General features: G+C 43.2%; 1 protein-coding gene across 1 annotated transcript in view; it reads right to left on the bottom strand.

The window, feature by feature from the left end:
• The window catches only part of EFR3A (EFR3 homolog A), a 53,951-nt gene extending 34,919 nt beyond the window's left edge, over positions 1 to 19,032 (bottom strand). Inside the window, exons 1-4 of the mRNA XM_084864704.1 lie at positions 18,782 to 19,032; positions 4,081 to 4,157; positions 1,394 to 1,521; positions 31 to 181 (exon numbers count right to left, since the gene is read on the bottom strand). Coding sequence (XP_084720830.1) covers positions 31 to 181; positions 1,394 to 1,521; positions 4,081 to 4,157; positions 18,782 to 18,791 — 366 coding nt within the window. The 5' untranslated portion in view covers positions 18,792 to 19,032. The remainder of the gene's footprint in view (positions 1 to 30; positions 182 to 1,393; positions 1,522 to 4,080; positions 4,158 to 18,781) is intronic.
• Between the last annotated feature and the right edge of the window lie 5,706 nt (positions 19,033 to 24,738).

Raw genomic sequence — 24,738 nt, 5'->3', positions numbered from 1 at the left:
AAAATCCGTTAAGCGAATAGTTTTACTCACAGAGTTTGTTCCAAGAACTTGAAGCTTTGGTTCCCCTGATTCCAGCAGCTTTGCTACCATATGAAGAAAGCTTTCTACAAATGGCTTGATGCTTTGAGAATGGCAAGCCATGAGAAGTTGGTCCAATGCCTCCATAGCGATTAAGACGTACCTACGCATCAGAGAGAAACACTGTCAAAGCCTTCTAGCTGTCTTAAATCTAAGTGCTTGTCACTGGAAAAATTAAAATAAGTTGATTCAAATGACAAAACACAGCAGGGCGAATGCAGTAGTTTCTGGGTGAAGTCTCCTGCTCACAGCAGTGATGGCTTAGGTTATGAAACAGCCCTCATGCTGAGACAGGAGCGCCAGCCGGCACTCCTGCATTTCTCCTCCTGCCAGAGCTCTGCCTCAGCTTCTTTAACTGACCTTTGCGTACATTTGTCTCTGCAAACAGGACATTTTGTTTTCCAGATTTTTAGCCATATTTCTTTGTAACCATAAATATCATAAGCAATGTGCCTAGATTTCTAACATAATCTATATTTGTAAATGTGAATATATAAAACATTACCAGCAACAACAGATAAAGAAATGTCCCATAAATGTTACCTTACAATTCACTGAATTTTAAAGCTTGAACTAAAAATTCAAATTCAAATTCAGACTTTAGTAAGCTTTGCTTCAACAATCAACTATAATACCATTTGTATCAAGACACCCAAAAAATGTTCTACGTGGTAACAATTGGGAGAAATGCAATAATCACTTGGGAACAGAGTACCCTAAAAACCAGGATCACAGAATAATATGGGAACGTAGTCACTCCAATTATCCAGGTTATAACTGTTCACGCCCAGAGAATGGATCAGGTAGAACTTACTTATAGGTATTATAGTTGTACACCACGCACCATTTCAAATCAGCATGCTTACAGCTTCTGAACCTTAGTGTCCAAGCCCACCACAGTTCTCTCATTACTCTTCCCACAGGTAAAACTGACTGTGTTCCACAAATCAGTTAACAGCATCGTTCTCTTTGTTTTCAATTTAGACATTGGTTTTTAAATTACTGTGTCAGACTAACAGAGAAAGGGAGTCAATTTCTACTATTACCATTAAGAAGTCTCAGAAATTAATGATGCTTCAGCTAAAGGCAACTCCGTTAACTAACATGGGTCTATTCTTAAAATCTGCGCACCAGGAAAGAAAGAAAAGCTGCAGCGTCTATATGGCATGACACATTTCCTAGTGTGGTAGTACAGTGTCTTATCCTCTACCCATCACTTTTGCCTGACTAGATGGCAAAATAATTAAAGGATGAATTTAATTAACCTGCGGAGAATTTTCCAAGATACAGTGTTAGCAGCGATGACTTTCCTTACCCAGAACGATGTCTGACAACATCCCTGCTCAGCCTTTCTGCCAGGTAAGAACCAATTCGATCCAGTTTCTCTGGAGCAGACACTGCATAAAATGTCAGTTTTTCCATATCAGCTTTAACAAGGCCATCCTGAAAATGTAACAAGTTAAACAGGTTAACTATGTTTTCATGCTTATTTTTTTTTATTTCTAAGTATTGCTTGCTGCATATTTCCCCTTTCTGGATTGGTGACTAAACCATATTTATGCTGAACCTTTCTGGACATAGCTTTCTTAATGCTAATATTCACCATTCGAGATACACAGAATTTTAAAAAGTTAAAGAAATGCCCCATTTAGACAAAGCACTGAAATATACCTTCATAAGCAATGAATTACTCTAACACATCATCATTTAACATGGCTGCATCTCATCCACTTTTTTTTTTTTACCCCTTACCAATTTTAATGAGGAATAGTTTATATACAATAAACTGCACCCGTGTATATACAATTTGAAATATGGCAGCTATATACATCCTCAGAACCCCCAGGAACAAACAAGATACAGGCTATTCCCATCATTTGCAAAAAGATGCTTCATGACCTTCCCTCTCCGGAGACCACTGCCCTGCTTTCCTCGCCAAGAATCAACATGTATGTTCCTCCCACATGTTCTTGTAGCTCATGGCACTTACCCTTACACTCATCTCTACTATCATGCTTCGTCACATCAGTTTTTCAATCTTAAACAAATGCTAATCAGGTGCTAACTTGTGATGGACACCAGGAATCAACGTGAGCAAAGAACTGTGTTAATTCACTTAATCCCCATGAGATCCTTATGAAATCAGTACTATTTATAACTTCTACTTCACAATGAGGCCCTGATCATATTGCTACTAATTTTAAAAAATGGGTTGGTTATCTGTCCCCTCACTACAGAGCTCTCTAAAGGCAGGGACACTGTGACTGAAGCCCTCTGTGCCTGGGCACCTACTATCTGATCCATTTTGGATAGAGAAGATTTGTTTTGTTTAATAAGTAAAAATTAAGAAAGGTGGAATAATATGGGAACGTAGTTACTCCAATTATCCAGGTTACCTATGCAGGCAAGGTTCATGTAAATCTTTTTTAATTTTCCTCTACAAATTGCTAATTAGATAAACATTATCTAAATACTTGGTAAATATTATTTCTGTAATCACTCTCTAAGTTACCTGTCATCATTCTCATGGTCAAGTTTTCAAAGCTCCCTCCCCACCCACACGTGAAAGTGCATAAAGCAGACAGCCTGCCTGTCAATCCCATTCCTCTGTATCTGGCCTCCACCTCATCTTTAGTAACCATTTGTCTCAGACGACTGAGAGAAATGATCTGAATATTCAGCCCATTGAATAACATTACTGGAATTTCCAATCAGAAACTGTGCAAAACATAATTACCACCCAACACTCTACAACTCGAAGGCTTTTAATACCAAATGTACCTCTCTCTTGTTTTCCCATGCCTTTTCTCTCACAGGGCCCATCACTTGCAACAAAGAGACTAACCTCGACTTCTCCAGATGGTGTACATCCTGCAGAGCTCCAAAGTCTCATTTCTCTGAGAAAGCTTCCCAGAGATTGCCAACCCAGTGATGCCTCCCCTGCTTTATAGGGAAAAATACCACCTGCTTCACATAACTTCTCCACTTTCTGAATAATGCACCGGGACTTACTGTTTAGTCTGTTTTGCTCTAAATCAATGGATAGAAAGCTCCTTACAGGCAGGAACCACATCTGAGGGTTTTATATGCCACATATTATGCAGAGTATCTGGCTGCCACTGACATTAACTGATTAGCCTCCTCTCAATAGCTGAATGTTTAAATTAGATTTGACTAAAAATGAGATATAGCTTGAGATATGTAAATTAATGTCAAGTTAGCCAAAAGGTTTCTATAGTTGGCTACATTTTAAAATAAAACAAATTCTGGAAATCAGACACATGTTAACAATTTTTATTCATGTCCATTAACACAAGACTAAAAAAGTCTTGGAAAATTTAACTAAACCCAGTTGCTTAAAACCAGTAATCTTCCACAGTAAAGTGACTTTTATAAAAAATTTACAAGAATTTCAGTACAAGGAGGACAAACTCGCCCAGAGGGTTCTTACTTTACATCTCAACTCTCTTCTCAAAACTGTGTGGCCAACCCTACTGATTCTTTGGGTCTTTGCTTCATTTATTCTTGCTTCATTTCCTTCAGCCTTTCTTTTCCCAAACCCAAATCAGAGGCCATTCCAACCCACTCCAGCAGCACCCCCTGTGCTTCCTGTCGCTTTCATGCCATACTGTAACTGCTAATTTACTTGTCTAGGAGTGTGGGGAGAGCAGAGCCATGTCTGTGTTCCCAGATATAGTCCTAGCATTTCATACAAATAACCTGGCACCAGTTTTAACATTTTGATGAGTATTACTTAAATTCAGGAGCTATGGAGACAAAGAATATCACCTATCCACCATTCCAAAGTCATGCCTAATCTATGAGAAGGATCTTAAAATTCGACAAGCAGGCATTTTAAAGAAAAAGGAGAAGTATAAAATAGTAGTGTACATGGTGAGATTCAGGAGTAAAAGTAGAAAAATGAAATTAGGGACCCCTTAGGAAGGTCAGCAGGGTAAGGATGGCAGCAAAGAGAAGGACAGTAGATGTCGATCAAATTACCTTTGGGTCTTCAGGGAATATGTTGTCCACCAGGCGTTTGTAGCGAGGACGCAAAGCAGAACAGCAGCAACACACTCCTGTTCAAAAGAGAATAAAAGCACAGAGTACCGGGTTATTGATATTGTAAATGGACTCAGAAACTAAGCTTCTGCATTTTAATGGGTTATTTAAAATAAAGGGGAAAGTTCAAAATGCCACAAACAAAAAATAAGGTATGCAAATTCAATTACTGATTAAGAAATGAAAAAATTAAATTCTTCTCCCCTCTCCAAAGACACCAGGTCAAGATGAATATACTAATGAGTTATTCCAAAGTTCCAGACCAAATTGTTTAGGAGCATGTGTGTAAATGAACACACATATACACACAACACCTGCCAACTTCATCCTATAAAGCAATTACATAATTTGTACCTCCTCTACCTCTTCTCAGATCTCATCTCATATTACTCTTCACATTCCTTACACTCTAAGACCTCCCCCCAACCCCCCTGCTGACCAATTCACTCAGCTCTGGCCACAGTGGTCTTAAAATGACAGTTCACTCCTAGAGCAGCTGGTGAAAGTAGTGAATATTGTATCTACATAATGATCATATAAGGAACTACAATAGATGGGAAAACAAGCTCAAAGGTAAGTCCAGGAATTTTTAAAAGCCCTCATGGCTGCTGTACAAGTCTCAGTTGTTGGTGTCTTAGAAGGAGCCAAGGGGTCTGGATCCAGAAGCCCTGGGCTCATTCCAATTCTTTAACTCAAGCTCCTACATGGCCCCGGGGAAGGCAATCTGCTCTCTGGAAGAACTATGTAAGTGGGAAGGATCAGTTTTCTTGTTCTGCAAACCAATGACTTAATAGCAATATTGGTCTTGAATCATTATAAATTTATTCTAATAACTGATGAAACTGGGATATATGTATCGCTGTATAAGTGGGCATTTGTATGTATTTAAAAACCAAAGTATGGGATGACGAACACTTGAGCAACAAGTTAAAAGAACTCGTATCTAAGCAGACATCTGCTACTCTCTTATCAAGTAACGTTATGAAAGAGACTTGTCCAGATCTCCCTCTGCTCTCGAAGTCTGCATCGTTCCCGCATGCAGTTATACCCGTCAGCCGAGTGCCCAGCACAGGGCCAGACAAGGTCCAATGTGCAGCAGAGTGAAGCCGTGAAAAGTAATGTGAAAGCAGGACAGTTAAGATTCATATGGCATCTTCAGAAATCTTAAAACATGCATGCACAAACTTATACACATAAATAATGCATACGTTATTTAACATACTCACAAACTAGTGAGGTATTGTAATTTCAGCGGAACTGATCACGTAACTCGCTCAACAGCAGTGGCTGGTGAGAACCCAATGTCTAACTCTACAAGCCCAGGCTCTCTCCACAAATCAATCAACTGCCACATATTTCATTTGCACCCACTATGTGGTATCATGCTAGATGACAAAGATACAAGAAAGCATGAAAGACACAGCTCCTTGTCCCTGAGGAGTTTATAAACTGCCATTAAAAAACAAACAAAAAAAACACAAAAAAACAACAACCAGTGAATAACTTAGCAGAGTGTACTTAGGCTAATAATATAAAATGTTACTCATTGTGTAGGATGCTTTTTACTTTTATCGAAGGAAAAATAAATGCCAGAGTGCATTAGGGGATTTTTTTTTTTTTTCATATTAACTAACACCAAAAACACCTGCATTCTTTTTAGAGTTCAAAATCAAAACACAGGTCTGATTATTACAAAGAAAATCAAGGATAACAGCCAAATAAGCAAAAGTCAGATTTCTGTGTTCACTATACATAACACAAATATACTTCAGATAAATGTTAAGGCACTGAAATAACTTAAAACCAAGCTTATCACAGGGCACTAAGCCCTAGCCGAGGCACTGCTACACTGAAAGGAGATGACAGTCTGGTAAGAAAATAGACACTTTGCTAACACTGATCTGAGGCCAAACAGTAAATTCAGATCGCTGTCATAGCAAAGGGGCTAAAAACAAGCCTCGGGGCTTCCCATTTCCCATCAGGATGATAAGTTCCATTATGCTCAGCAGTTAAGGATTCTTAATACGCTATGAAGTGTCAGTTACGACACTCTCTGATATTATAAATTGCTTTTAGCTTAAAGAGGCATCAAAAAGTCTGAACTTGGGATACACACATTATCCAGTTCCTACTTTCAGAAATCTTAGCTCTACTGAGGGAGGCGGCTGAATAAAAAGGCACAATGCCAAATTGGCAGCATGGGGTTAACGGGCATGGGCCCTGAGACAGACAGACAGACCTGGGGTGGGCAGGTCACTTTCCCTTCTCTTTCACTTCCACAATAGTTACACAGGTATAACCATGCATTTTTCCCCTCTACTGGGAAATAAATACAATTACACGTGACGTTCTTATGAAGGGTGTAACGTACAGTAAGCAGTCAATAAAATGCTCGCTATTCCTGGCAGTGCAGTGAGAGAAGCACAACAGGTGTTTGAGATCCTTGAAAGAGTATTTCCTACAATGGCAAACCTTTGCTGTATAGCAACCACCTAAAGCTCCCAACCAGCTCACAGGGGACTCACAAAGCTTCCGTAACTTCCGCACCCGGGACCTGCCGCCCTGGACATGGGTGCAGGGCTGGCCGCGCACATACCAGCTTCTTCATTGGCTTTGCTCACGCTCGCTGAGCTGGTCACTATCCTCCGGCAAATGAGGGGCGAGGCTCAGGGCACCACTGGTCCCAACACAGTTGGCAAGGAGAGGAGCTGAGATTCCAACAACATCTCTGATGCCTCCAGAGGCTCACTGCCCACTACATGCAAGTGCTGAACAACTTCTAAATTCCTTAGACATCAGAGCACTCCACATACCACGACCAATGAACACACACACGCAGGAATGTGTCTAACAGATGAGGAATGCACTTCTGTGCAAGACAATAAAGATCACATCAAGTTTCTCCACAAGACTCCACACACACAAAACAAAACACCCCCTGACCACTGAGCATGACTGAAGAACTTCCAACGGTAGAGATATAAAACCGGGTTTGAAATATCCAATTCACTCGGGTTTCTATAAAATGAGACCGTACTGAAGATAAGGTTTAAAGGACTATGACAATAATCACAAAAGAAGTAACTACCGGCTACTTGAAAGAAGAGGATACTGAACACACAAGCATCACAAGAAGAACGACAGGGACCGCTGGACCTACGCAGGCACAGGAGCGCGGGGGACTCCCGGGTGGGAGGCAGCTCGTAGGGCTTCTCGAGGTCGGCCGCGGGGACCGGGACGTAGTCTCTCATGCTGGCGGAGACTCGCGATCTCCCTGCTCCGTCCGTCCTCTGCCCACTGCAGGCAGGAGGCGCCGGCTCACTTTACTGGAATCGATTAGCAGAGGCACCAGCGTAATGGAACTTCCCCGCTGGTGACTGACATCAAGGTAAAGCTATCGAGAACTTGATAATATCTTTATCGGATTCCACCAGCAGGGCCAAACGGCGTCAGCAGGACCGCATTCAGGTGTTTGTGCTGCTAGTTGAAGAAAAGCACATTTTCATAAAGTTCAAGTAAGAAAATACAAGTTCTTAAGCCTGTTTTCCTTAAAGCATTCCTTTAACCCCCCTCTTCCTACTTCTGACCTCTTCCCAATACTCTCCTTTCCCAGGAACAAAATGGGCTACGCACATCACCGAAAGCCCGAAGCAACTGGCAAGTCCGAGCAACAGGAATTCTCCCTTCACCTCTAATCCGCCGGACAGAAGGCGCCACCGCACTCCGGAGCACGTGGCCGTCAGAGCCCGGCTAACGGTGCACTCGGGAGGAGAATCACCAAGTGCCAAGTGGAATAAGGAAGCTGGGAGAAAATGCAACCGGGCCAGGGTTGGAAAGAGAAAAATTATGATCCCCCCCAAAGTGCAGGCTTATGGGGCAAGCTGTTCAATAAACAGAAAAAGCCTTCTACCTGCTGCTCAGGGTTATGAGTTCTAAATTAAAATTAAAATTTCCTAGAATGTAGAATTCACTTAAAATGGGTTAATATTTTTTTTAGTAAAATTTGCATATTCCTGTTAACCAATTCATTTTTTTAACCATTTCTTTTTTAAACCCCCCAAGACAAGTTTCCTCCTAGCTCCCCTAATACCACTTCCATGTGGGCTCACCAATGTCCCCTAGCCCTCGCCTCAACACCCTCCCCTTGATGGGAAGGTTTAGAATTTCTAACCTGTCCTAACATAGCCAGCCACAGAGGATTCGAGGAATGGCGCGGAAATCCTCCTGGTATGGATCAGGCACCTGGGCACCCAAAGGTTCTGGAAGAATTCTGCGTCACCCTAAGTGGCTGGTCCATCAGTATGTACTTCTAGTCTGTGATGACATTTGCTTTCCTATGCAATTCTGTAAGTTTGGGGATTTGGGTAATTAATAAAGACCCTTTTTAAAATAAACTACTTATACTTTGAATAACTATATTATTCAGTGATAATTTAAATTTAACTGAAATATTAATGTCTGCACTATTAAACTGTTATTAATCTATTAATGCCTGTTATTAAATACCACCATGGCACTGGGTACTTGTATAAAATTATCCTCGAAATTAAAAATAACTTGCTAACATTGTCACTGGAGTTGAAGAATGCTTAGATCCCAGCATGGGAATCAACTGTACGACTTTGGATCAGGTTGATCTTTAAGAGCATAAAATAATAGTATCTATACTTCTACATAGTAATTATGTCACCTTAATTAATTCTAAATTGTAATGTATTAGGAATTCATTGACATTTTTAGGGCTCATTAAATTTCATACTTTTAAACAGGAATAGCTGTGATTACTGGATTTTAGTCCTTTATGCATAGTTCTACTATAGCATTTGTAACAACTTATTATACTTATTTATATACATGTCTGACTTTACCACTAGAACATAAGATACTCCAACATAAACCCCATATCTTATTCATGTTGTACATGTCTGAAATATCCAGACACTTAATTAAAAAAATGTTGCTTTGCTAAATGAATGCAGACCCAAAGTTCACCGATAGACAAGATGAATTTAACATCTGCTCTAATTTGTGCTGTAAGAATCAAAATAATGACAAAAAGTATACTGTCCACTAAATAAATGCCAGAACAATATGGTTTCTCTGATGTGTAGATGACAATGTCAAATGAATCAGTTTAAACAATTAATGGTTTATTTTTAGGCCTGGCAGTAATCAATAATCGAGGTGAAGAGAGACGGGCTGGGTTTTTTTTTCTATTAGATTTTTAAAAATGCATCACTTCAAGACTCTAGCTTGTGGTGTCCAAAACCCTTTAAGAGTCTGCATCACATATATTCCCTTCAAGATTAAAAATTAAAAGTCAAATTACTCATATAGTACCAGAATAACACATTCGTTTCATACAATTAAAAGGATTTAGCATATTACAGTCCCACTCACACAGCCCTCTCAAGTATCAAATACTGAAGATATAAATTATGTATACATACCATATACATATATAAAGCCTGTAGTATGGTGTTATTCCTGGACTTTAACACATGTGTACAGGACATTGTGTTAAGACTATGGGGGGGTTAAAAGGAACTATCTATTTGAAAAGGCTAAAGTTTAATAATTGGATTTTACAATAACATTTTGACAATGTTTGAAGACAAGGGATGTCCAACATCAAATGGACCACAAGCCATAAGCGCCACAGTTCAGAGAGGAGGAGAAGAGATGTCCAATGCCAAGTGGACCACCAGGCGGAAGGCCACAGTTCGGAGGAGAGAAAGCACCTGCAGCTCGAGTGCGGAGAGGTTTTAGGGAGGACACGGGCCGGAGGCCCCTGGAGAATGAGTAGACTGAACATAAGGAGAAGCTGGGGACAGAGAATTATGGTCAGATGGAACAACCAAGCATCACTAAGTTGGCATGTAAAAAAGCCAAGATGCATTTTCTAATGACCCAGAGCTTAGAAAGGAAGGAACATGGGAGGTGGCACAAATTTAGCATCGAAAGGGTTTGGTAACTAATTAGATAGGGGGTCAAAGACACAGGAACAAAATAGTCTTATCTTCAGGAAAGAGTTCCTTTTAAAGGGACTGTAATCCATTAGAGAAGTGTTCTATTACCCGATTCTTTCCACATGTAATTCTATCCCTCCCTCCATTCATTCTCAGTTTCACTGCTGGATCTTTATACCCATCCTCTTTATACCCTTTATGGAAAAGAGGATGACAACGAATAAAGGGAATAGAAGCTCCAGTTCTGTCTGAAAGGATGGCCTTCCCACTGGATTGTAATTCCTGGCTAACCACAACTGTTGGAAACTACTCTGAGTTACTGTCTATAGGAGAAACACTTCCTTCCGTCACCTAGTGTCTGGTCTGTAGTCCACATATTTCTTCCCCACTCTTACATTTTTTAATACAACAGTATGTATTAGATAGTCTCCTCCTTACAAAATCAATTTATAGATCTCAGACTTAAATTTGACTTTACTGTGTACATCATACTTAACTGAAAAAAAGTAAGTATTACTTGGAGAACACAAGGACAAGAGCAACAAAATGTAGAATCATCTGGCCAAGGAAATATATTCTGAAAGATCACATGTAAAAAGCCTTCTGGGATCATAAGAAAAAAATTACTGCAAATATCAAACTAAGAAAATATAATTCTCTATTCATTTCATCTGATGTTGGCTTAGTTCACAAAACAAGGAAGAAACCAGCCAGTGGATGACACAGAAACCAGAGCTGCAACCAGGACAGAGACATGCTCCTACCCTGGCCCCACCAATGTTAGGACGGAGCACGTGGCTCCCGGTACTCCCAGGACCATGTCCCGGGCCTGGTGCCGTCCTCTTCAGATGTGGCAGGTGCCGTCCTGGAGGGAGGACAGCGTTCCTGTGTCCCAGGCTCCAGAGGTAAGTGATTCGATGAGACAGAACTGAAAACTGAAATAGTATATGACTCCCTTGCTTATTTAATAGATAAAATATTAACTAAATGTCATTTATAATGATGTCAGTAGCACTACTGAGAATTGCAAATGGAACCACATTTTTTCCTTATGTAACTGTGTGTGTTTTAAAGTATGTGAGCAACATAAAACTGATAAAATCTGTGTAAGCTCTGTGGACAGTACCGATGTCAATTTTCTGCTCTGATACTGTACTACAGTTACACAAGATATTACTACCTAGATACTCTTTTTCGTAACTTCCTGTTAACCGATAATTATTTCAAAATTAAAAATAAATAAAATTTTAAAATCACCTGAATATTTCACAAGATGGGTATGAGTTATTTCAGGAAAAATTAAAAACACCTATAAAATTCCTCAAATACTTAAATTTAAAAAAAAAATTTATTTTCTAATTAGTCAGAGAGTAACAAAAGTGTTAAATTTGTGGGGGTGTTTACGACTCCCAAAATTATTTTTAGAACAAATACATTTAAAATACCAACAGCATTGATCCTTCTTATAGATTCCACAACACCCACAGTTTCTATGCCATATGTTAAAGACTCTCATTTGAGTTGAGAAGATTAAGTTTTCTGCTCAAACAGTAAAGAAAAAGATAGGTAGCACTCTATGTTTCTGAACAGAATGTGTATTTTTAAGTTATTTCTCTATCCAAAGTTTGAAGATAGCAAATATAACCTAGCACTTACTGAGTAAGCCAAGCTAAGTAAAAGCTTTAATTTAAAAATATTAAATTACTAATTTAAACCTTCCAGGCTCAATGCTGGATATACAGTCTCCTCAAACTTCTAACTAAAGGTCAGAAACATTTTGTATTCATTCCTAACTCAAGACGTAGGTAACACAAAGTCAAAAGCCTAATACATCTTGAAATTTTCAAGTATTCTTTTAAAACACACACACACACACACACACTCACACACACACACCATGGTCAGTTAGTAATTGAGTTTTTTGTTAGGCAATCCAATCTTTTCTAGTCAATGTTCTTAAATGAATCATAAACCAAAATGTGATGCTACCATTAAGATTTCAATGTATTACTAAACTTTCCTCAATTTCAATGCCAAGACTTACACTACCAATTCACGGAAGAAAAAACACAGCAACTCTCCGCAGCATTACACACAACGGACCTGGGACTTTGCGCACGGTTGCAGCCTTCATTTTATTACTGCAATTTAAAAAAACGTATTTATTCTTAAAAATTTTAAAGGATTGATTTTAGAAAGTATTTCACTGTTAGCAAATTCTCAAATTGTTAGCAGTGCAATTGTAGATTAAAATTTTAGATTAAAATTTAATCTAAAATTGCAAAAACTCTGCTCACCCCTCCCTAATGTTCCTGGAAGCCCTGGACAGAGTTTTAAAGTTGTTCAGCCTTTAACCTATCAAGATGGCAACAAAGAGAGCAGCAATGCTTTTCATTTAATGGCTCCAACAGCTAGTAAACTTACTTCTAACTAAGTCCGTAAGTCAGCGGAAGTCAGATGTCACCAATGAGCCACTCCTTCCCGCTTCCAGGCCAGAACTGAGCGGGCCCAGTTCCTCCTGCAAAGTCTGTGTGGCCCCAGGTCACTGACAATGGCAAACATGCACACTTCATATCTCATTTTCTCTGCCCAGAAGGAGTGAGACCCACTTAAAACCATTTAAAGTTAACTGCAACCACAGCATGGAGAACTTTGCAGCAAATTGCCAAGACATGAAAAAGCCAATTAAATAGCAGGGGTCTGAAGAGCAGTTAGCACGATCCAGGAAAACTGCTGCAGTTCAGGTAATGAAAGGAAAAGGTACAGTGAATAACTCACCAACTAAGAACAACAACAAAAACTAATGGCATTTAGGAGGGCAGAGGTCCTGTCAAAGACTGCAGAGCAGAAGGTTTAATGCCTTATTTTAAAATACAGCAATTCAGGGGTACAATGAAAAAAACCTGAATTGTGATGCCTTCTTTAATAAAAATTAGAATGCTGCTACCTAATAATACTTAGAACTAGCAAGCAGTTAATAAATATGCAAAAGAGAGGATAAGACAGCCTACGTGGAAAGAGGAAACGTAACAGCAGTGCCGGTGTGTTTCAGAGCAGAAGTGGGAGTGGGCTCGTTGCAAGAACTGAATGAAGCTGGCAAGCACGAATGATAAGAGTTTTGACAAGTCTGACATATTAATCATAGGAGGGAATATTAACATTCACTCTGTGATGGTGCTTCCTCAGAATTGTGTTCATTCCACAGCACACAATCACTCCACAAAAAGAAAGAGAACCCTACGAACTCCTCACTAAAATAATGATTATTTCAACCTTCTAAGGCCGTGGTCGGCAAACTGTGGCTCAAGAGCTACATGTGGCTCTTTGGCCCCTTGGGTATGGCTCTTCCACAAAATACCACAGCCTGGGTGAGTCTATTTTGAAGAAATGGCAATAGAAGAAGTTTAAGTTTAAAAAAAATTTGGCTCTGTTGACTAATGAGTTTGCAGACCACTATTCTAGGTTTCATCCTACATAATAAAAGGCTAATATGCAAATTGACCTAACGGCAGAATGACCAGTTGCTATGATGTGCACTGACCATGAGGGGGCAGACGCTCAACGCAGGAGCTGCCCCCTGGTGGTCAGTGCACTCCCACAGGAGGAGCGCCACTCAGCCAGAAGCCCTGAGCCAGGCTCACCGCTGGCGGGGAGTGGGCCTAAGCCACTAGTTGGACATCCCCCAAGGGCTCCAAACTGTTAGAGAGTGCATGAATATCATACACTGGGCCTCTAGTAAAATAATAATCAGAAATAATCTTTCTCCTTTCAGAATAAAATACCAATGATAAGAAAAAAGCCTCATTATTTTACTTTCTATCCAGGAACAACACAATTCACCAACCATTGCTTAAAGTCATTCAAAGAATTTTGCAATTTCTGGCAAGACAGCAAATGCACTGTTCTCCTAAGCCAGGGGTGGGGAACCTTTTTCCTGCCAAGGGCCATTTGGATATTTATAACATCATTCATGGGCCATACAAAATTATAACTTAAAAATTAGCCTGTTACATTTGGTCAACCATGTAATTAACCCACCCCGAATGCCTTGGCAGAGTCAGACTAAATGATTTTACAGGCCTTTATGGCCCGCAGGCTGGACGTTCACTGCTCCTGTCCTAAGCCACACAATCAGTCCACACTGTTTGATCAGTCCCAAAATTCTTTTCTATGGGCTAAACGAAGAGCCAGATCAAGGTAAGAGTTTAATGTTTCACTTCGGTTTTTTGAAAGGATTATAAAAATTTTGCAAAAATTATGTTAAAGTTGTAAAAAAATCTTAAGCACCTGGTTGTAGAATAAATGCTAACTGTAGACAATCTGGAAAACACAAATTACGGAAGAGGAACTAAAATAACTCCTTATCCCAGCACCTTCACAGTATAATTTTTAATGGTTACATGATATTTTATTGTAAGGATGGTCTATTGTCAATGTGCAGCACATCCCCATTATTGGATACTGAATTTTCTGGGGTTTTGCTAGTTTATAAATATTACAGTGCTAGACGACTCAGTGCAGAAACCTGGTGTAGTCTATGTTTTTAATCATTTCTAAAAGATAAGAGTCCAAATTGAAATGACTGGGCAATGGGATGGGTAGAAGCATCATCAGAGCACTGGATAAAATACTGCCAAGTGACACCCAAAATGGTTGTGCCAACTTAACCTTCTGCCATCTCTCCTGCCTTGGCCTCTTCTCAAAAAATGGAACTCCCATTAATCCAGTGATCCTACTCCTAGGAATGTATCCCAAGAAACAAGAAACACCCATCAGAAAGGATATATACACCCCTATGTTCATAGCAGCACAATTTATCATAGATCAGATTTGGAAAGAGCCTAAGTGCCCATCAGCAGATGAGTGGATTAAAAAACTGTGGTACATCTACACAAGGAATACTACGCTGCGGTAAAAAAGGAGGAATTCTTACCATTTGCAACAGCATGGATGGAACTGGAGAACATTATGCTACTCGAAATAAGCCAGTCAGGGAAAGATAAATATCACATGCTCTCACTCATTTGGGAATGTAATGAATATAAACTGATGAACAAAAACAGATCCTTTAACTGTGATTGTGACAACATAAACCCAACATTAGTCAAATTCATTGCATGCATATAAAGTCCTTCAAATTCTGGCTCCCATCTCCATCTCCAGACTTATCTCCCACCATCCACATCATCAGAAATGGTCCCCGTAAGCGGGGGCAGATTGAGATGAAATCTGACAGTAACCACAGTAGTGTTAAGCCAAGGTCACTGTGCGAAACATAACTCTGGCAGCACACACAGATAGTGGGTAGGAAGGGTGGAGAGAGGGAGAGGCGATGAACACACACAGAAGGTTCCACACCAGTAATATGTGCTCCTTGTGGTTATGAATTACAGGGCCCAGATTTGTGCTCAAGTCCTGCTTCTCCTGCACCTGTGACCTCAGTCAGGTTACTGAAACTTACTGAGGCTCAGTGCCCTGATAAGCAAAATAAAAATAAAACGGATGAGTTAATAAGCTTTAACCTTTCTCCCACTCAAATTCTGAGTCAAGCTTTGAAAATCTTAAAGATCAAAATGTTTCCTAATGATCCTCTGAAGCGGGGAGGATGAAATAAAAGGTTTTAGAGAAATGACGTGTCAAATTAAGGTCTGAGAAAATGGCTCATGGAACAGTCTTGAAATCTGTGCTCAGTGACTGTTAATGCTCTTGTGCACAGCAGCTTCTGTCAGACATCCTCGCAGGGAGTGCTTTCTGAAGGAGAGTCTAGAGCAGCGGTCGCCAACCTTTCAGACCTCAGGGACCCCAGTGGTCCGCGGACCACCGGTTGGCAACCGCTGGTCTACAGCTCTCCAACTACCTGCAATCGCGCTCCTGTGAACACTCATGAGATATGCAAGTGCTCAGCCTTCAAGGGCATTATTCCGTGCTCCTTTGGATTCTACTCATCACTGAGAGCATCCATATTCCACACAAGTAACCGAAGAGCGAGAGCAGAATAATCCTCTGACATGGAGCAGATGTCACCTTCAGAATTACAGTCTGGGAGACCATACTAATCATCTCCAACACCTGCACTCGACATAAAAGATCGCCTTTATTTCACGAAACCCTTGAGGATGAGCTGGTTAGGTTTGTAAAAGAGGCTCCTAACTCCTTTTGGCAAAAGTTAGCTTATTTGGAGAGCGTTTTCTTCCTAAAGGCATCCCTAAAGAAGTAATCATTTCACTACCTCTGCTTACGCACTTAACATGCTGGAAATGTATTCTACACGGAATTCCTTACCACACTCCTGTCCACTGCACTACCCCAGAAATTTGGGAGGTGCTGGCCACAGAAAGAAAAAGATGAACACTATTGACTTCATAGGGGTACCGGCACTTGGTACCACATTCTTGCGCAATTATAGAAACTGTACCATAATACATATTAATAAGAACAATGATAAACATTTTACGTGTCTTCCAGTCAGATCATGGAGTCTGCGTTTTAACTGTGTGTCATTCTGCATGCTTTTAAAAGAAACATGTTGCCCTAACTGGTTAGGCTCAGTGAATAGAGCATCAGACTGAAGGGTCCCAGGTTCGATTCCGGTCAAGGGCATGTACCTTGGTTGCGGGCACATCCCCAGTAGGGGGTGTGCAGGAGGCAGCTGATCCATGTTTCTCTCTCATAGATGTTTCTGACTCTCTATCCCTCTCCCTTCCTCTCTGTAAAAAAATCAATAAAATATATTTAAAAAAATAAAAATAAGAGAAGCGTGTTTTCCATATCCACTCTATGAAGCTACATAACCTTAGGACATAATTAGCAGCACTGTGCTTCATCTCACAGGGTTCTCACAGTGTGTACCACTGAATCCCACCGGCAGCCTCTGTCAGAGCACAGGCGTTCACCCTCTTCCTTTTGCTTCCTCCGAAAGCGAAAGATCAGCACAGCTGGCCTTTCTCACACTGAGTGACATGAACTCGACCTTTCTCACACTGAGTGACATGAACTCAGAAATAACAAAGTGACAACAATGATGACGATAACCCTCCAATCCAGGGGAATAAACACATAAAACCCAAGAACAAGAGTGAAGGCCACACAGCACTGTATTACGAAAACAAAACCCACCTTCCCCACACACCTGTGAGGAGTTGCAGCAGCCTTTGATGTAAAGTTTACACCAACATTATTTAAAGGTTTGCCACAGAATCACACAGACCTTTCTCGTGTCAGGGAACAATAACTCCTCCTTACCCACCACTAGACAAACCACGCATCGGAAGTCGGCGTGGAAACCCGGTATCCCATATGTCCACCCAAATAAGGACGGGTGGGGGTTACAAATGCCAAGGAGCATGAGCCGACAAGCATCTGGAAGGTTCTGCAGAGCAGAACTCTCACTCCAAGGAGCCCTACTCGAAAAGACTCCAGTTCTAACCCTGCTTCCTCTCCATCCCAGACCACACTGGGCCACGGGGTCGTTTTCAAATGGGTCACGGGTAGTACCGTCCAAAATGCGTCCGCCATTCGGTGATTTTCAGACTTTGCGATTCCGGGGCCCAAACTCTGGAATCTCATTATTCCAAGTGGCAGGTGAGGAGCCCCTACAACCAACGGTGTTTTTTTGTTTTTTGTTTGTTTGTTTGTTTGTTTTTAATATATTTTATTGATTTTTCACAGAGAGGAAGGAAGAGGGATAGAGAGCTAGAAACATCGAGGAGATACATTGACCAGCTGCCTCCTGCACACCCCCTACCGGGGCTGTGCCTGCAACCAAGGTACATGCCCTTGACCGGAATCAAACCTGGGACCCTTCAGTCCGCAGGCCGACGCTCTATCCACTGAGCCACACCGGTTTCGGCCCAACAGTGTTTTTAATGACCTGCCAGGTGAATCCAATCAGGTGGACCCGCTGCCACAATGTGGGACACCTGACCCTAACAGGTTCCCCCAAAGAACACCTACATCAACCACCCCAACGTGTGGCGAAGACTTGGGGTGCCACGGGGCAGAACCCTGGGCCCCGCCCGGACCACCTGGGGCGAAGCATCCCAGCACCAGGCGGCGCCTGGACCCCCAGGAAGTGGGGAGGCGATGGGGCGGCGGTCCCTCCCATTTGTCCACCCAGTTCCACTCGGCTGTGGAGAGGGCTGGGGCCAGGGCTTAGCCTTGGACGTCCGGAGGTCTAGGACTAGGTGACCACGCGTCCTGCCTCTTGGTAGAAGGTGACCAGACGTCCCGATTTTGAACAATGTTGTCCCGCGTCCCTTTTTAAAAAAAAAAAAAAGTCCCGATTTCAAAAATCGGGACTTTTTTTTTTTTTAAAGGGACGCGGGACAACATTGTTCAAAAGCGGAACTGTCCCGCCAAAAGCGAGACGTCTGATCACCTTATCTTAGCAGCCCTGCGTCCTTAACGCCCGGCCTCAGTTTCCCCATCTGTGCAACTGGCTCGCGCCGCCCCCGGAAGCCGAAACCGAAGCGAAACTAACTGGGCAGGTGGCAGGGGCACTTCCTGGCTCTCCCAGCCCCGCCCCGCCCCGCCCCGCCCCGCTGCCCGGGCCCCGCGGAGGGCGCCCCCCGCAGGCCGCAGCCTTTCGGCCCCCGCCGACCCCGGTCCGACCCCGGTCCGGCCCCGGTCCGGCCCCGGCCCCGGCCCCGGCCCGGCCCCGGCGGGCCACTCACGGGTAGGCATGGTGACCCGAGCCGCGCTCGCTGGCGGCGCTCGCTCCCAGGCTCCGCGGGGCCGCGCAGGTCACGCCGTTGGCACCATGACGCGCCGACGCCGCGCCGCGGGGGCCGGGCCGGGCCGGGGCGGAGGCCGGAGGGCGGGGGCAACGGACGCCGACCCGCAGCTCACGCAGCGATGCCGGCCGCGGCTGCCTGGGCCGGCCCAGCTCCACGCCGGACGACGCGTTGGGCGTCCGCACGCGCTGACGTCAGCACGTCGCCGCCGACGCCCAGGCCCCGCCCCCGCCGCTCGGCCGAGCCCCGCCCACGCGAGCGATTGCCTCTGGGCCTGGGGGAGGCGGCACGTGGGGAGGGGAGCGCCCAGAGCAGCCTCGCGAAGCTTCGTGTGTTGTCAAACCCTAGCGGGTTTGGGTGATATTCGTTTTCACGGATCCTCCTTATTCGAGGGGCATTAGCAATATTGTTTCTTGCAGTTTAAGATGTTTGGGAGGAAAAGCATGGTTGCTTTCGGTGCACGAATCCCTACCTACCTACCTATATACCTACCTGTCGGTTTTTTCTTTTATGAGCTGTTGAGTTTGCCAGGCCTTCTGCAGTCTCTGATGGCATTTTTCTTTTGAGAGGTCATGTAGGGTGGTGGCCGCGCCTTTTTGCAGAGCACAGAAAAGGTCATTTCCTCCTGCCCTGCTGGGGACTGGCAGAGAGGTTTTCATGCCTCAGGAGTTCCTGCACTCCACTCGGCTGAGCCTGAGCCGGTTTTCTTGGCACGCCAAGTGTCTGTCATTGGTAACTGATTCGGCCCTGGGAGCCCGAGCCTTCAGCAATGCCCCGCACTGTGCTAGGCACTGAGGGCTGTGGGCAGCCTGCGGGGAGAAGGAGAAGGAGGCCACAGAAGTCTGAAACTCTCTCAGTGCTTCGGGATCCTTTGTGTGCACGAATCACCTGGGAACCTGTTTGAACCAGATCTCTAAGTCAGAGCTATACCTGCTGAATCCCACTGGAGGATGATTCAAATGCACATGTAAATCTAAGAGCCTTTGTCCTAGGAGGCAGTGCCCACCTTCTGGTCAAGAAATGATCCTGTGCAGCATTGAAAGAAGAGGAGATAACTCCCTGATAAGTCAAGATTGTGGGTTGATCCCACGTGAGGAACACGTACAAGAATCAACAAATGAGTGCATAAGTGCAACAACAAGTCTCTCTCTCTCTCTCTCTCTCTCTCTCTCTCTCTCTCTCTCTCTCTCTCTCTCACTGTCTCACCAATAAATAAATAAAAAATTAAAAAAGAAAGCACCAGGAGCTTGGGGGAGATTCACTTTGAATTTCTTGAGAAGCAGAATTTGAATTAGCAAGGACCTGGCAAGTCCTTCCAGAGGCTGGAGGAGGGTGGAGGAAGTTAGAGTGAGTCATCGAAGCTGGTCAGAGGGGAGTGTTTTGCTGAAGGTAAAGGCCAAACTACAAAGTACTTGGCCAACACACCTGCATGTTTTCATTATCTCTCAAGTCCTTACCGCTCCCAGTCTCTCCCCAGGACTTTCTCAGGACCTCCATTTGCCTCCACTGGAGCAATTTTCCATTTGAATCCTAACTAAACTGTCCTAAGGGTTGGCATTCTACCACTGGACTATACCCTTTTCAGAAAATGGCAAAAACCCATTTTCTGTTCATATTTATGTATTTCTTCCTGGCCCACAGTAAGGGGCTGACACATATTATCACATGGTCAGGAGAATTCTCGCTTCGTAGTACACAGTGTTTTACAAAGTATCACACTTTAAAAAGATATTAGCTTGTAAGAACATGTAATAAATAATTTCAAAATGCAATGGGTATTTAGTTTTAAAGCGTGCCTTTAATATTTATGTAAAACGTTTGTTGTACTTGTTCAATAGAAACTTATCTGGCCACTAGGTAAAGCTAACAATAAAACTACTGGTTCACAATGTGTTAATTTAATAACTATATAAATATAAGTACATATTCACTCAATGAATAGGGAAACAAAAAAACAAAACAGGTAAAATAGAAATAGTTAATGATTTTACAAACAAGCTTGGAATTTGTCCTTGAAGAGGTCATTCTAGGTTCTGTATGCGGACAGTTGTGAATCTAGCATTACATCACCAGAGGCAGGGCTCCACAGAGTGGTCAGCGTGGAGGGAAGGCCTCAATATTTACACAGAGGGGAGCGTTAGGTGCCTAGTCTTGGTGGTGGCTATAGAAAAGGGAAGAGCTGCATTTTACTGCAAAAGAATCCCTGGGATTTGCTGGCTGCTACTTGGGAGCAAAAGCGAGGCATCTGTTGGTTGTATAACTCCAGGGTTGGGATAAGGAAACCTAGGAGAACCACAGACAGGTTGGGAGGAACCTTGCTTTCGGAAGGGGGCGTGAAGAGAGGATGAGAGTTAAGCTTGAGATGGCATTAAGGTTAGACATTCCAGTGACCAGAGCTGGGCATACAATTCTGAAGGCAGACAGAGAAACCTCAAGGTGGGAGATTTGGGAGTCTTGGGCTCAGGGACAGAGTCTGAAGCCAGGAGTCAGAGAAAGCCAAGGAGGGAGGGAGGAAGGGTATGGAGCTAAAGAGACGGTCAGAAACAGAGGAGATCCAGAGGGCACGGTGCCCGGAAGCCAAAGGAGGATATGGCATTAGTCAGAGAAGACACAAATCCCAGAGGCCATAATACAGTCCTGCCCAGAATGGATTTGGTTCTTCTTATTTTTTTCATCCCCTTGGCCTCTTGCCTTCGTATTGTTGCCAGAAATAAACACCAGCAGCTGACGACGGTGAGGAAGGACTGCTGAAAAGCAGGAAGGATAACACCATGATTGTTGGGTCATCCATACCTCACGTAAGTGTTTTTCTAGTCTGGACACATAGGCTACTGGTAACACTGTGACCATGCAGACCGCCTTGATCCAAATCCCCCGGATCAAGTTCTGCCTGTGGGTCTGCCCGACCCCGCCAGCTTCTGAGAGGACTGTTTCAGCACCTTGGTTAGTGCCTGATCCTCGAGAGTTCGCCTCTCCTGGACCACTTCTGCTCTTGCAAACACATCTGCTCTGGGCCAGTGCTCCTCATTTGAGGCTTACCTGGAACTGGCAGGAACAGGGCTTTCTCCATCTCCCTCCGTCCTCACACTGCCCAGCCCTTGTCCTTGCATAGTGTGTGTGGCCACACAGTGATGGGACACCCGATTCCTTCTCTAGAAAGGCTGCCTGCCTGAAAATATCCATTAAAACGACATTAGATCCTTGTCAACATCCTATTAAAGCATTAGCTTTTAGCCCAAATTGCCCCAAATAGCTCTGCTTCCCATTTGGTCCAGTATATGTTCCAATTTATACATCAGACACTGAGATGGCTCACTTTTAATTAGCACAAAATTTACTGTTCAAAGGTAACTGCCAGCAGATGTACAGTTGATAGGAAATAACTAAGAATAATCACTTCTCCCCAAAGTGCATTCCCCAGAGGACATAATGATGCAATTTGATGCTCTGGTTGCTTAGTTTTCTTTCTCCCTAAATATATCAGTGATATGCCCTTTTTGTTTCATTTTCGTCCGTTTTATTTCTGCCATTGCTTACTAGGGACTCGGGGCTTTCCAGTTCTCATGAGGCATAAAAAACAGACTTTGAACGTAGAAAACCTGGGTTTGAATCCTGCTTCCCCCCTTACCTGGCCTTTTGACCATCTTTGACCTCTCTGCACTTAATTCTCCTCAATTTCAAAGCCAAGAGCCATCCCCTTGCGATGTTCTCTGAGTGCTGTTCTCTAAGTGATGTTCTCTGAGTCTGTGCAAGGCAGTAGTTATCAAACAAGACCGGCCTTTGAAGTTACCAGGGAAGCTTAAAAAACAACAACAACAAAACACCGGGACCCCCATTCCGAAGATCCTGGAGTGATTGGTTGCAGCATGGCCTGGGCTTGGACTTGATTTCAAAGCCTGTCAGGTGTGTCTGTGTGTAGCCAAAGTCTACTTCATGGCTTTAGAGAAGAACTGAAGGAAGAGGAGGCTCTAGTTCAGGGTCTCCTGAGGTCATTTCTGTTGCCAGTTGAGCTCATGTGTTTTGACAGTACTGCACTCTAAATGAGAATAATCACTTCCACTCACAAGCCAGCCAAAGGAGTTGGAAACATTTATTTAGAAAAAAAAAAAATTAGAAGGCTAAGCTTCTAATTCAAAAGGTCAGTACCCAGCCCTTTCTGTGCCAACTAGGATACTGTACAAGGCACACGTTCCTCATCTTCCCAGGAGCCAATGTCACAGGCACCTGTGCTTTATAAAGAGAATTGCTCACGGATAGGGACCAAGATCCTGAGATAATCAGGCTATGAGTTCTTGATTAAATCAGACAAAACAGCTATCTTTAGAAACACTGTCATTTTAAACAATTAGGGGAACATGTTATCTCTCATTTACTAGAGCGCTAGCTAGCTTTAGCATTTAGCACAGGGTATATAGCAACACTGCTCAAAGGAGGAGGATGAGCTCTTTTTTTAAAAAAAAAAAATATGGTTATTGATTTCATTTCAGAGAGAGGAAGGGAGAGGGAGAGGAACAGAAACATCAGTGATGAGAGAGAATCATTGATCAGCTGCCTCCTGCACACCCCCTACTGGGGATCGAGACTGAAAAAACCTGGGCATGTGCCCTGACTGAGAATCGAATTGTGACTTACTGGTTTCTGGGTTGATGCTCAACCACTGAGCAACACCAGCTGGTAAAGGTAAAACTCTTTTAGATACAGTGGCATTCTAATATAGGTCCCAGCCATCCTGATGATCTCACCATAGCCCGGCCGGCCCCAGCTGACTCACTCTGCAGGTATTCACAAGTCAGTCTAGCCAAGACCAGCATGGAACCCAGCTGAGACTAGCCCAGATTGTCAACGCACAGCAGTCTCCCTGTGGGCACTCCAACACCTCTAAAAAGGTGTCCCACTGGGACACCCTATCCCAGGTCAGTGCGCCTCTTCAGCATTTGGGCTGGAGACACAAAGAAAGCCAAGAGTTAGAGCAGAAATGAGCAGCCTATGTGAGGGGTGATGGGAGGGAAAGGAAAGGATGACATATGAAAGCTTAGAGCTGAGTAACGCCCCCGCACTGTTATTGGACCCTCAACTCTGCCAGCTCTGTGCTGTTCCTGACAAGGAGTCCTGAACAAGAGCCCGTTAAAGAGGACAGTGAACTTCAGGGAGGTCAAAGGCGGGGGCTTCCCCCTCCCTCTCCCTGGGAACTTTTCCCCTCCAGTTGTCAACCTCAGAGGATTTGGAATTTGGCTTTTTAAGGAAGAAGGTGATCTGACTAGGTTACAGAAGTCTTCAATGGGGACAGGGACAGGTCCTTGAGTTTGGTGACAAAGGATAACCAGGAGCAGCGAAGAGAGCATCTTTAACAGAGTACGTGGTCTATGCAGCAATGAAGAAGAAACTGGGGAGGAAAGAAGGATACAGAAATAGATGCTTGGCAGCAAAATGAAGGGGAATCTAGTCTCCCAAAGAAGGGATTGGTTGGCCAATGGAAACCCCAGTGATTCATGAAATATGGCGATCAGAATCCCCCACTTAGCTATTAAACTTAGTTTCAAACGAATTGTCCAAAACCACAGTGAAGTGTGCACCCTTTGAAATGGTACCAGAAAAGCAAGGTTGGTGGGATGTTGAATTCTGAACATAAGGGACTGTCAGATGACTCAGATAAACAAACACAGCAGGAGAATGAGCTGTGGGGGGAAAGGAGAGAGAGAAAATGTCACCGGTTTCTGTTGATATGACTGCTCATTCACCATCGACGTAAAGTAATATCATTTTACGTAATTAGGCAGGTGCCAGAGGAAGGCATTTAATAAGCCAATTGTAAAGCTGCCTAATTTAATTGAAAAACTTTTAAGGTAAACTTCCGCCCATTGCCATTTCTTCCGATATTAAATAAAATGGTTATTAAC

The sequence above is a fragment of the Pipistrellus hanaki genome (genome assembly GCF_964339955.1).
Source record: "Pipistrellus hanaki genome assembly, chromosome: 17".
Lineage (NCBI taxonomy): Eukaryota > Metazoa > Chordata > Mammalia > Chiroptera > Vespertilionidae > Pipistrellus > Pipistrellus hanaki.
This window is presented reverse-complemented; position numbering and strand designations above follow the sequence as displayed.